Below are 13,148 nucleotides of genomic sequence, written 5' to 3'. Positions count from 1 at the left end.
TGAGTCACTCACAGGTGAGGTATCAGAACAAGAAATATGAGCCTGCCATTGCGGATTGAATAGTACTCAGTGCCTGAATTTTAGAGAGCCGTGAAAGATTCAACAGTCAGCTAAAGTTTCTTGACCAACTCAGCATCCTTTTTCTCAACACCGCTTTTACTCGTCTCTCTCGCTGAGCATCTCAAGGCATCAAGGATGTCGCTGCAAATATTGCGGCAAAAAGAAAACATGAGTTTCAATGGACCTCAATTAGGATAGGTACCAAGCTTGTAAGTCACAGAAGCCGATAAGCCTATAAATACGTCCTCTACCCCGGCAATTTGCTCTACAATTTATTCTCCTGACTCTGCAAATTCGAGAGGGCTTGTGTCTGAGCCACTTGAGAAGTACTTCCCATTGATCCCATACTGAAATTGCCACTGTACTGACATTCATTGAATACATCGTGGATTAGCAAACCAGACAGTGCTTGTGAGAGATACAGGTATGATTCCCAAGAGAGCGCGAATACCCGCGTCGCAGTTACGTGAATCTTAGCCTGACTTGTCTGGATTCTACTGATCCTGAAGTCGATGCGATTTAAATATAACCGAGGAAATTCGACAAGGCACGAGCGCAAGGGCCACAGCTTTTTGCCGTCTCTTTTTGGCCACCAGAACATGTGAGTCATGCACTATCTCGCCGATCTGAAAGCTAATGAATGACAGTGAACCAAGGACATCGCATTAGAGTGCCCCCGAGGCTACCGCACTCCTGTTAGTGCTCTGCACAAGCCATGGCCTATACATCTTTCCTGGTCCCGTCGCTTAAGACTAGCCAGCATACCTTAGGTGGAGTAATACCAATAACAGGTATGGACATTCGATTGCGAGCTTGACGGCAAGGAAGTCCATTCATCCTGGTAGTGTGAGTGATTTGTCGCGCCCTCTGCTGTGCTATATCAGTTGTTCGCGCAAATTTTTGTGCTCCAAAACACGGATACTGACGATTTTCATGCTATTGGAATTAGGAGCAGCCCATCCCCAATGTGAAATATCGCTGTTGGGAGTTCTATCGCCGCATCGGAGATAAGACCAAGGCGTCACTACGACGCGTGATCCATCGCGTCTTCCGTGACAACGCCCGTAGCCTCACGTGATATTTACACCAACATTACGCCTCTTCCTCCTACAACTGCCTCACGGGAGTCAGTTGCTTGCCTCTGCGGGTAGCTCGTCATCTCTCACGCAGTCAAGTCTTGATTTTGTGTATCACATCCTTTCTCTACGGCTATAGCACCGATAAGCCTTGACTATATTGCTCTCCACCATGACGTTCGGCCAATCTAGCAGTGTCACGCCTGCCACACTCGACTCCGCTTGGCCTCCGGCCCACATTTGGGAAACCATGGGCGCGGCAGACCGTGCCAGTTTGCTAGGACAGATACAGAGAGACAGGGCCAGGCGCCTTGAAATGGATGTAGCGGAGACCGACCTCCGCCGCAAGGCCTCGTGTGGACATACAAAATGACGATAATCTCGAAGAAAACCGTCAGCCACTTGCCGAAGTCAAACCACCCATCGACATATTTCCGGGTGTCTCCGCCGCCCTCCTTACTCGCGTCTTTGAGAGGAAGTTGAAGGCGACTGAACTCATACGCTTCAAAGAGAAGTCAGTCACCGAGCTAGACCAGGAGGACAGAGTCTTCACGATGACCGAGTTGGGAGGCACAGTAGGCCTCAAGAAGGCAGCAGCGTCGCTTAAGGACTGGGGCCCCAACCCTCAAATATGGACGACCTGCTTTCTTGCCTATCTGGCCGTTGTAGGATATCTCTTCGGCGAAAAACATCCTAAAGCAGTTCCCAATCTACTCATGTTTATGAGGCAGATCCTGGACTTCGCTCAGACTTATCAGTGGTCGGAAGCAGTCCTCCCACTTGCTCTTAATTTCCACCAATACATGATGGATAAAGGAGAGTTATCGACGGACAACTACCTGATCACAGGCCCATTTCGCGAGAAATACCTCCGCCACAATCTCACCCTGTCTGCAAAGACACCAACAAACCCTCCAACCCGGCCTCGTCAAGCTAGGAATACCAGATCTTCGAATAATGAGACAGAAGTTTGCGATAAGTTCAATACGACAGGGTGCTCCTGGGAAGGCTGTAAGAGACGTCATGAGTGCACGGCATGTGGGCTAAGGGAGCATGGCGTCTCCTCCTGCCGCAAGAAGAAATAGCAAGTGACAGCCCTTGAGAACTGCACTAATGACACCGACAACGTTGTTCTCAATCCCATATTTCTAAATCTCGTACCACAGGGGCAACCACCGAGACCAAACACTGCTGTTCAATACCCCGTTTTCAACCCAGAGCTCCCAAGGCTACAGTTCTCTCCGTCGCCACTGCATGCGCAAGGCTGGAGCAATCTTCTACGCTACTATCCGGGCGATCTCGGGTCCACTATCGCTGGCATTCTGACCTACGGTGTTCAGGTCGGCTATAGGGGCAAGAAGCAGTTTCGCTATTCCTCCAACCATCACATATATGAACCTGGCATGATCACGCCCAAACTAGCAGAGGATCTCAGCCTCGGTCGTGTTAGACTAGTCTCTCGGCTCTCCTTCATTTCACCGGTTGGGTTAATTCCTTAGCACGAAGGGGGATGGCGCCGCATCCATGATCTATCCTGGCCCCCTGGACAGGGCTTAACCAGGGCATGCCGGACTCTGGTCAGCTATCGAATACATGACAATCGATGACATATACGAGCAGGTCATACAAGCTGGCCCAGGTTGCACAATAATCAAGAGGGACATGAAAGACGCCTTCCGAATCGTCCCCGTTGCCGAGGATAACCAGCACCTCCTTGCCTTCCAGTGGACCGATTCCACTTATGTCGAATGCTTCCTCCCCTTTGGCCTCGCAACGGCCCCGTTTCTCTTCAACCTCTTCGCCGAGGCGCTCCATTGGATACTCCGATGTCTCCTCCCTGCATTCCATATCAATCATTGCCTAGACGGTTAGTTACTCAGTCTCCCTCAGTGTCCGACCCCGCGGGTCTTTTTGATGAGGTTTACAACAGAGTTACCGACTATCTACGTATTCCTTGCAATACAAAAAGGACCAGCCAGGAACCTGTGTTAAAATCCTAGGTATCCAGATCGACTCCATTGCAATGGAAGCTCGTCTGCCGCCAGATAAGTTTTGCCGCGCCACATTGGACGCCGCAGCTGCCCTGAACGCAGCGAGTCTCTCCCTCAAGCAAGCAGAGCGCCTCACAGGCTTATTAGCCTTTTGTCCAAGAGTTGTACGACTTGGAAGAACAAGAATACAGTTTCTATACACCTTCCAGGCCGCTTTCCCGCATGGGAGTAGTGCGCGCCGCCGTATCCCTTACGAGGTACGTGACGATTTGGAATGGTGGAGGGACTGCTTGTCTCTCCGCCGCCACATCACGCATCTCTACACAGATGCCTCCAGTACAGGCCAGGCGCTCTTCTTCTTCTCATCCTAGTCTACATTATACTGCTGGCTGGCCCATTGTCACCAGCTTCATCCAAGCAATGCTGCCACATTGGCCATTGCTCAAGACGCACATGCGCAAATCAATATGAACGAAGTAGACGCTATTTTACAAGGCTTCCTACTTTTCAACCACCATTGGCTCCATCGTACTCTCGTTATCTACACGGATAGCTCCACAGCGCACACGGGACTCAAGAAAGGCTTTCTTCATGGTCCGCCTCACGCACGTCTGAAGAGCCTGCTTATCCTAGCGGCGGCGAGAGACATCCACATCGTGCCACACTGGCTTCCCTCCGGGGAAAATACATTAGCAGACGCGCTCTCACGTAACAATCTTGAAGACATTGCTAACCTTTGTCCCCATTGGCAGGACCTCTCGGTATTGAACCGCCCGCGTGGTTCTTTCACGAAGTCCTAAGCACAATGCCGGCCACCTAAAACTGCTCTGGAACGGACTCGGCGCCAACACACGTTCCGTTTACCTCTCCGTTCAGCGCAGCTACGAAAAGCACTGCGCGCTACAAAATTGCTCAGCATGTCCAGTGTCAAGACATTCATTAACCTCATGGTTAGCTCACGACTCCTTGGTAACGCCAGCCAAAAGGCCGTCAAGCCTGACACCGCACTCGCCGACCTAACGGCTCTCCGAGCCTACCATATCGATAATTTCCTTGACGATAAACTCTTCGATAACAAGCATTTTCGACATCTCATAGACGGTGCGAGGAGACTCAATTCCATCACAAAAGTACGAGTCAGAAAACCTATTTCGCGTGACACTATTACGAACCTATCCGCGGGCCTCGCCGCACTCCCGCCACGGCTCTTGGAGATGTCTGCGAACCTTCTAGACGACTTGAAGTTCGCAACCGCGTGCCGGGTAGCATTTTCTGGATTCCTCCGCCTCGGAAAATTCACCTACAAGACTGAAGACCTTAGCACACATTCTATCTTCTCAGCCACAAAGTTAACTCGCTCCGATGTCGGATTCTCTTCCTCGTTAGACCACGCACAACTCACACTCAAGCGCAGTGAGACGGACCGCCGCCACGAAGGGGTGTAAATTATTCTTGCAAAGACGGGAGACGGCGCTTGCCCAGTTGATGCCCTTCAGAAGCTGCTACTTCTCGATCCCAGAGGGCCCGACGCCCCATTGTTCTCCTTTCACAGAAGACCATTCAGTTGCAACAAGTTCCTCTCGACCTTATCTACTACGCTAAGAGCGCTTGGACTACGGACGGAGGGCTACTCGGGTCACAGTTTTCGGAAGGCGCAGCTTAGCATGCGCACGATAGTGGGATACTCGACGACCAGATTCAGATGCTAGGGAGATGGATCTCAGAGGCTTTCAGGGTGTATTCTACGGCGAAAGCTTTAGTTTTGTACAAGCTCAATCACCAGTTCCAGACAGGCTCGCTGGACCCGCTGTCTCTGCTGCACCACCGTCCGCTCCACCATCCTAGTTTGACCGGGTCGTTTGGGCCCTATCTGGCGCTACGGTCTACGACCGCAGCGACAGGTTACCCGTTATGGCCAAACTACACTCTTCTTGCTCCTCTTGACTGCGTGAGGTCACCACTGAAACTATTCTTACTACGTTCAACGTGGGTGCGAATAAATTGTTCCTTCGTTAGGAAAAGCTCGTTGAAATTATATGATTGAGGGATATCAGTCGACAAATATCATCACCGATGAGCATTATTTAACAGAACCTCAGTCCCTTCCAGCCAACCAGACGAATTGGCCATATCCAAGACTGTCTTGCCCATCTCGTCTTTCTGAGCAAGATTAGCCCGACCGCCCTTCTCGATCAAGAGCTGCAGCAACCAGAGATCGCGGTCTTCAATGGCCTGCATGATAGCGTTCCAGTCGCGATAGCATTTATTCGGGTCAGCCCCCTTTCCAGGAGTAGCTCAATCATGGAAAAGTCACCATCGTCGCATCGTCTTATCGCCTTGACGAGAGGCAGATGTTCACCAGGAGCATTGGGGTCTGCACCAGCCTCGTCCAAAAGATAACGCACAATGACCCAGTAGCGCTCGCGCAGCGCTGTCGTCAGCGGTGAGAACACGCCGCCGTTTTTCCACTCTACATTGGCGCCGGCGGCGAGAAGTAGTTTGACGTTTTCTAGTTGATTGGCTTGAACTGCTTTCTCCATGACGCCCTTGTGCGCGGATAGGTCTGTTATGCTGGGTAGCAGGAGCCGTAGCATGCTCGGCGACTGAGTCGCCATATACACGGGCCAGTCTTGGCCGCGTAGGTTGGGATCGGCACCATGCGCTAGTAACCAGCCTAGCATCTCTGGGCGTTTCTCCCGGATGGCCGTTGTCACAGCTGTGTATCCCAGAGCGCTGCGATCATTTGCATTGGCGCCGCCTGGGCCCACGAGCCAGTGTACAGCCTCTGTGTTGTCATTCTGTACGGCGCACTCGATGATACCCGGTGGTTGGTGGAGGTCCGCACCGGCTGCCACTAAGTCCGGAAGGAAATGAAGGCGGTTGTGGGTGATACACTTCCAGGCTGGGTATTCAGACGCCATCAGGTTAGGGTCAGCGCCGTGACTGAGCAGTAAGGTGAGGATGTCTGGCCGGTCATCGCGGATGGCCGAGCATAGCGGAGTGTATATTCCGTCCTTCTTGGAGTTTGGGTCCATACCAGCCTGCAGCAAAACGCGCACGGCATCGATGCTGTTCACACTTGTCGCCTGCTCCATCAGGCCAGGAGTCTTTCGAACGTCAGCGCCGCGCGCGAGCAGGATGCGCAGGCAGCCTGGGCGGTGGACGGCGGACCAGAGGACGTGTTCAGGTCCTGGCATGTTTGGATTCGCGTCCTGATTTAATAGAGTGGTCACGATGGCTGGTTGGTCGCTTTGTACGGCTTCGCATAGCGCTGTCTTGCCGTGGTCGTCTTTGCGGTTGGGGTCACAGCCGGAATTGAGCAAGGTTTCGATGGCTTGCTGCGGTGCTCGCTTGCGAATTGCTTCGATCAGTAACGTTGTGCCATTGCGCGTCTCATCTTCCAGATTGACGCCATGGGCGAGCAGAGTCTGCGTTAGCCTGGCGCTGGCGGAATCGGGCTCCGAATAGCTGTCATTCCGAAGGTTGATTTCTTCAGCAGAAGCTGTTAAGTTTGCCTTGGCCGGTCGGCATGGCAGTGCTCGGTGCTCGAAGTAGGGGACTTTTTCAGTCTCGCCTCCAGGATGGTTCATAAACCCGTTCAGAGATAGGACGGAGGACATATCATCCGTGTTAATTTCAGGATCTTGTTGACGAAGGCCTTGGTTGGGTCGGGCGGCGGGGAATGATTCCTTCGGAGGCACGGATGGTGTCGACCGCATTGAATCAGGCAACTGACTTTGGATCGATGGTACTGACCGCTCAGATTCAAAAGTATTGGCCTTGTTTATGCCCATCACGGAGCGGCCTTTAGATACGCGGTCGAGCGCAGCAGCTAAGCCTGCATACCCAATGCCTACCGACTCCTCTGGGTGTGCGTCTCCGAGGGACCAATGGAAGGCCATGCCGCTGATCCGAAGGGTTTCGGTGGCCTTCTTCAGTGACTCGTGAATGCGGCTGAGTTCATGGCCGGGTCGATGCCATCCTCGCTGCAGCTTTCCCAGTGTCCCGCGATGTTCATAATGAACAAGTTTCAAAATGACCTTGTCAAGTTGTTGAAAGTCGCGGTAAGTGGAAACAAATTTCTTTTCCACCTCTTCAATTATCACCTCGGGCAGGGCGCGATTGGCGGCGGCTAACTCGGTCACTCCGGCTTCAATGGCCCACAGTGTACGACAGGTATCGAGGAACGTATGGGAAAGCTCGCGAAAACCGTCGGGTAGGTCTTTGGTGCTGCTGATATAGTTGAGCATGTGCACGGAGATCTGATTGCCCAGTTGGGTAGCGAGAGCCGCGATGCTGCAGATGGCTTCCTCTGACTTAGCCGTCATGATGAAATGAGAGGCTCACCTTTGAGGCGGAGAAGGCAGGGAGATACAAAAGGAGTCAGGGAGAGACAGTAGTGTAGATTGCCCAGATAAATGGGACAAACTGGTCAAACTTTGGGGCCAAACTGGTCATCTATACAGGGGAGCCAGTGATCCAAACTAGGTAAACGCTCGGTTGAAATTGTCGACAATCTCGTTCTGGGGCGTAAACCCATGGTTTTCTCCTATTTAATGCCAGTTCAGTACTAGATCACTCTATCTCGATCTGAGCTCCGATTTCAGCCTGCAGTGACGAGGTGTTTACTGTCGCAGCATTTTGCCACACATTATTATTTACTATTCCAAATCTTCGTATAGTCACCGATACCTCCAGTGAGAGTATGGACGTGGGACCGGATAAGTTCCTATTTAATGCTGCAACTGAAGCACGTACAGACCGGGAAACAGTGCATTAAAATCCACTACCTGTATGTTAACAGCTGACCTCGACTTTTAAGCTAGAGGCACCTCCGGCATCTATTCAACACTCGCATTCAACTCCTATAATGCCGATTTATCAACAACCTCTTCAAGGAGCCTGTTGGGTTTGGCGCTGTGCTGCGCCCCGCTTAGCTTCTCATTTTTGAGAAAGTTGAAGCACACACAAGTGCCTAAGAGGTTTCAGAAATTCCTTTAGATTTCGCACTGGTTTCGGGTCTGAGTCTGAATTTTTGGTATAGTTTCGTCGCGGAACTTGAGGCGCATGTTTTGCAGAATCGGATTTTTAAATTGACTTGTTTCACAAGTGAATTGTTTTATCAAGCTCCGTATCCACAATGAGCCCTAAATCTGCGATAGTTGGACCGTGATTCTGAGACATAGTGGTTTTTGAGTTTCTGCCGCGGTTCCACCGCTGCCAGTTGAGTATCAAGGATGTACGACTCGGGAAATGTTTCAAGGTCTATTGTGTTTACTTCACGGCTCTAGGCAACATGATAAAGGGGTCTCACTCGCAGAGGTGCAGAGATCTCTCAAAAACTGGGTTTTATCTAGGCCATACAATTCTATCTGCCGTCTTTTGCTATTCATGTATCTCTCTTGTCCGGGCCGACGAATAAAAATACTTTCGAATGCTGCTAAGCATCGATTATCATTGTCTGGTAGGCGTTGCAATGAAGAGGTCAAGCATCCGCCGATTTCATGATTCCATTGTAAAGATTGTGCATTGTCAGCGCCCCTGAGAGAAATATTGAGAACAAAGTCAATGTGCACGAATGGCTTTTGCAGGCCAAGTAGTTCCGCTGCGACAATCACGCTAAAATGTTATCCTTGACAAAGACGAGCTGGGGGCCCACGGACGAGGAAAAGGGCATGTTGGCAATGAGAACCACTACTTTCTACTTCCGCATCCTGAACTAAGTTTTTCATTGGAAACATCCCCGCATATCAAAAGGGAACAACCACATTGAGTGTGAACCTCGTTCATCCCAGTAATTAGTAAGGCCCAAGTTCCTAAAGTAAAGCTTTATTTAGTGACAGTTAACAGATCTCATAGGTTCTTGGATGCTACAGTCAGGGCTCTAAGTAAACCTTGATGACAATAATCTTCAAATTCTCCGAGAATCGGCCAGGTTTGATTCCACCACCGCTCCACGTGGCAAACAAAATAAGAAGTGGAGATAAGGGGGCGAATCCCGAGGCTTGAATTTGTCTTTCGCTTATCGCTAGATTAAAGAAGTCTTAATCAACCAGGGAAAGACACTTTTACTAGCGGAAGCTTTTATCAGCACTGGGGAAAGACACTTTCACTAGCGAATATATTCAGTCCGCCCCGCATCTCTTCAAATCCTTCATTAAATGATTCATTGTAGAATAAAGAGAAAATATATACAGTGGTGTAACAAAATTATTTGACCTCCGGTACTTCGGGATTTAACTTTTGACCTGACCGTTTCCCATACTGTCTACTGAATTAGGAAGTTAGATAGAACGCTAAAAGCTGCACAGGAAGAAGCATGGGAAGGCCTAGATACTGAAATATTTAAACATCTATTATAAGGCATGGCTTCACGGGGTAGCTGGTCTTATTAAGTATGAGGGGTGGCATACTAGCTATTTATTGATTTGAACTGATAAGTTTCTGCTAGGCAGTACTAGAAAGGTGGGTCTAATGCCGAAGTGCTCGAGGTCAAATACTTTTGTTACATCACTGTATATATAAAATAGCTGTACTTGGCCGGGGACGCGGAAGCTCGAGCAAATAAAGAAATACTCATGTCAGGCAGCCATTCAACAAATGAGGATAATCCCCAGAACACATTCCATATCCTTTGGTGAGGCTGGCATTCGTACAACTGAATCAAAGAGGGAAAATCAGCAATGAGACCTGGAAAGAGTGTTGATTCTGGTGGACGATCTATTGAAGGCCGACGGGTTGAAATACCCTCGAGAATAAGGTGTCTTGAAGGTTACCTGCCCGAGGTGGCAGAAGGTCGCAAAAAGGACGCGTAAACCAAAGAGACGGTATTGGATGACCACGGATCTCGGCTAGTCACAGTTGTACCTGACGAGTTAATACAATGCCTGTCTCCATTTTGCTGACAAGTTGTAACTTTCCACCTGCAGGAACTAACAAGTTATATGCATCCTGCGTGGCGCGATGTCAGAGATAAGGTTCATTTCCCGAATTAAATTAATTTCTCGATGCTTGATACGAACGAATACAGCTGATGGACTATGATTCGGCGATGAAGACCTAATTGTGCACTAATCATATTCCTGTTCGCATAATCTTTCCATTTTCCCGTCCCACTGCGGGCGCTTCGCTCTCACATTTCAATCGAAATGTCTGATATAGTTGATCCACACTATGGAGTACTAAGGAGAATTCTCTCCTGGTGGACCCTAGAATATCCCATCGCCCTCTTTACTTCAGGCTTGGGCCACAGTAGTTTGTCCGAGGTATCCCGGGCAGATACGTGTCCAATCATGGCGTATATATGGCCCTGTTCGAGCGTTAGGCGCATTAGCCCTGACCAACGACAGCTCAGGCTTGATATATCAGATTTTGTCTATACTAATTAATCAATATTTCTTTATTTCCATACACTTTCAAGCTGACCGCAACGCGTTATCCTCATGCTGCAACTGGCCTTCCCAGGCTCCGTCCTATTCCATGCAAGGGTGATATTCCCAATCACATTGCTTTCCCTGCCTTCAGACCCCCATCATCCATACGCGCTCACCTATGCAGGTCATGATTTCAGGGTTAGTGAATCTTGGCCTTTATTCTCACGCGTGCTGCCGTCTCGAAAAAGCCTTTCCCTGCTTTCTTTTCTTCATCGGCTTTTTTAATCGAATAAGGCATCCCCTGTCCATAGCTCCCTGGCCCCACTCCCCTTAAAGGAGCCTTCCTCTCCCCGTGTGTGACGGAGTGGGTTTTACGCGGGATATCACGGCGTTGTCATCTCTCCTTGGACTGGTTTCCATTCACCCTGTCGTTGCTGGCATTCTTAGTTCAGGGCTGGTATCTCCTGTCCTCTATTTTCCTCTTCTTCTTTGGATCCATCCACAGTTTGACAACTTGATACTGGTGACAACTATTCTGTTCTTCTATACTATCATCGGTCTTGTCGACTGCTGGAATTATATACGAGTCTACTACCTCGGTGGACCTACACGGCTTGAGCCGGCATAGTCTCCAAGAACGATATGAATCAGACGAAGAGGTTGTGTCTGAGTCTGATACCGGAGCCCATGATCTACTTTCCTCGCCGATGGGCTCTCCGGTTGAATCCCAACGAGCTGTCATCTTCGATTCAGACCTGAGTGCCGACGATGCCCCTCACATGGACCCTGATTCGGACCGCGAAGAATATTTGCTGGCGCCACCGATAGTGAAACGGCCGCGCCCTGTGTTTACGAATACTATCAAGAGGACGAGCAACGCTGCCTGCGATGACGGCGCCTATGTGTTTGACCCGGAGGAGCAGGTAGTGCTTGAGCTACCATCACCGGACTCTCCTCCCCAACTGGCGTCCAGTATATTCTTGCAACCATCGGTATACGTCTCGCCGAAGCCCAAGCCAACCACCAGATCTCGATCTACTTCACCTTCCTCGATATTCTCAGTCGAGGAGGCAGACATCCAAGTTGCAAAGAAGGTCACTTTCATGGAACCCCAGACACGGCCTAGAGTGGTCCTGATCAACGCCCTGGGAAAAAGACCGAGCTCAAGATTCCGCTCAAACCATTCTCGCTCTCGGGAAAGCAGCCGTAGCCATCCTCCTCTCGCCAGAGCCGACAACAGGCTAGCACCGCCACGCTCCTCAGAGCACATCTCCAAACGACACTTCTACAGAGAGACAACTCCAAAGCCAGCACCACGAAAGCAATCATCAATCCCAGTCCCAGTCCCAGCCCCAAACGACTCCGATGAAAGAATAGCCCCCAACGCAACAATTAATCGCGTCTCTGAAGTCCCCATAGTCCTCCACTTCCCGACACCACCACGCAACATCCCAACAAACACCAAAACAAACGAATACCAATACACTCCCCGTCCCCGTACCGCAGGCGCAAACAGAACGATGCCACCACCGCTACACATCCGTTCCCCCAGACCAACAGAAACAGCCAGGCCAGCCTCAATCCGCAGCAACAGCAGCACCACCATCCCAACCTACACCTCCTGCCCTGCCTCCCCCTACCCAGACGACCAAAACCCAACCACCCACCCCCTCTCGCGAGTTAACAGCCCAACGTCAGTTATCTCGGTTCCCTACTCCCCTTCATCACAGTCGTTCTCCTCGAAACGAACACACGGTTCCTCATCGTCATCTTACAGCGTCTCTAATATCCTCGCACACCGCTCTCCGCTGATGATGCGCCGTATGACGGGGAAGCTTTCGTCGTCAAGTTTTCATTCTATGAGTTCGTTGCGCTCTGAAATTGATCCTGTTGGGCCTTCTTCTTCGCAGATTTCTGTTGCGACGCAGCCTGTTATGGGTATGGGATTGGTATCGGGTTTGATGGTTAATTCGAACTCGAACTCGAATGCGAATGCGAATGTTGTGCGCAAGTCTAGTCAGCGCAGACATGCAAGACATGCTAGTGTTCTTCCTAGTGCGCGTGGGTTTATGGGTTTGAAGCTTGGGAAGAGGTTGCATAACAAGACCTAATTTCCTTCCTTCTCTTTTCTTTATACCTTGACGGTTTTGATTCGGTCTTTCTTTTTGTCTTTTGCCTTTTCTTTTGTTGACATATTGATCCGATAATGCTTTTATGGGCGATAATATCACCTTCTCGCGTGGAACGGGTTATCTCGGTTTGTTTGGTTTTCTTTTTTGGGCGTTTCTTGTTTGGGTCTTGATTAAATATTAGGCGCTTGTATGTTTTCTGCCTTCTTTTAACGGCTTATCTTGTTCCTTCTTTCTGGTCTTCTCTGACTTCCCACTTGGAAGTAATCTATCTCGAGTTGAATCATGGAATGGCTAATGTTTATATCTATTAAATGATAGGTTCTATTTGGGACTGTTGCGTGAGAGCCCCTTGCGTCGGGCCCACGATATCCCGTGCTGGACATCGCACACAAATATCGCCTGGCCTTCCCCTCCCTCGAAAAGAACATCGCCGTTTCGAGGGAGAGCCGGGCTCTCTCCGCGACGGTTTCTTCCCGCCCACCGCGGAACCCCCTCATGTATATACCACGTATGCTC

The 13,148-nt window shown here is 50.2% G+C and overlaps 2 protein-coding genes across 2 annotated transcripts; one reads left to right on the top strand and one right to left on the bottom strand.

Annotated features, from left to right (window-relative positions):
* Nucleotides 1–5,194: 5,194 nt before the first annotated feature.
* N7446_014067 (ankyrin repeat domain-containing protein) lies at nucleotides 5,195–7,455 on the bottom strand (the record flags this gene model as incomplete). The annotated part of the gene is made up of 2 exons (XM_058522806.1): nucleotides 5,195–5,421; nucleotides 5,442–7,455. The coding sequence occupies 2 exons, from the start codon at nucleotides 7,453–7,455 to the stop codon at nucleotides 5,195–5,197; spliced, it is 2,241 nt and encodes a 746-aa protein (XP_058364899.1).
* A 3,752-nt stretch (nucleotides 7,456–11,207) lies between these two features.
* On the top strand, nucleotides 11,208–12,611 carry N7446_014066 (uncharacterized protein; the record flags this gene model as incomplete). The annotated part of the gene is made up of 1 exon (XM_058522805.1): nucleotides 11,208–12,611. One exon carries the CDS (start codon nucleotides 11,208–11,210, stop codon nucleotides 12,609–12,611), a length of 1,404 nt encoding a protein of 467 aa, XP_058364898.1.
* Nucleotides 12,612–13,148: the final 537 nt, after the last annotated feature.

This window comes from Penicillium canescens (genome assembly GCF_028828765.1).
Source record: "Penicillium canescens strain IBT 15451 chromosome Unknown utg000012l_segment0_segment0, whole genome shotgun sequence".
NCBI classification, from domain to species: domain Eukaryota; kingdom Fungi; phylum Ascomycota; class Eurotiomycetes; order Eurotiales; family Aspergillaceae; genus Penicillium; species Penicillium canescens.
This window is presented reverse-complemented; position numbering and strand designations above follow the sequence as displayed.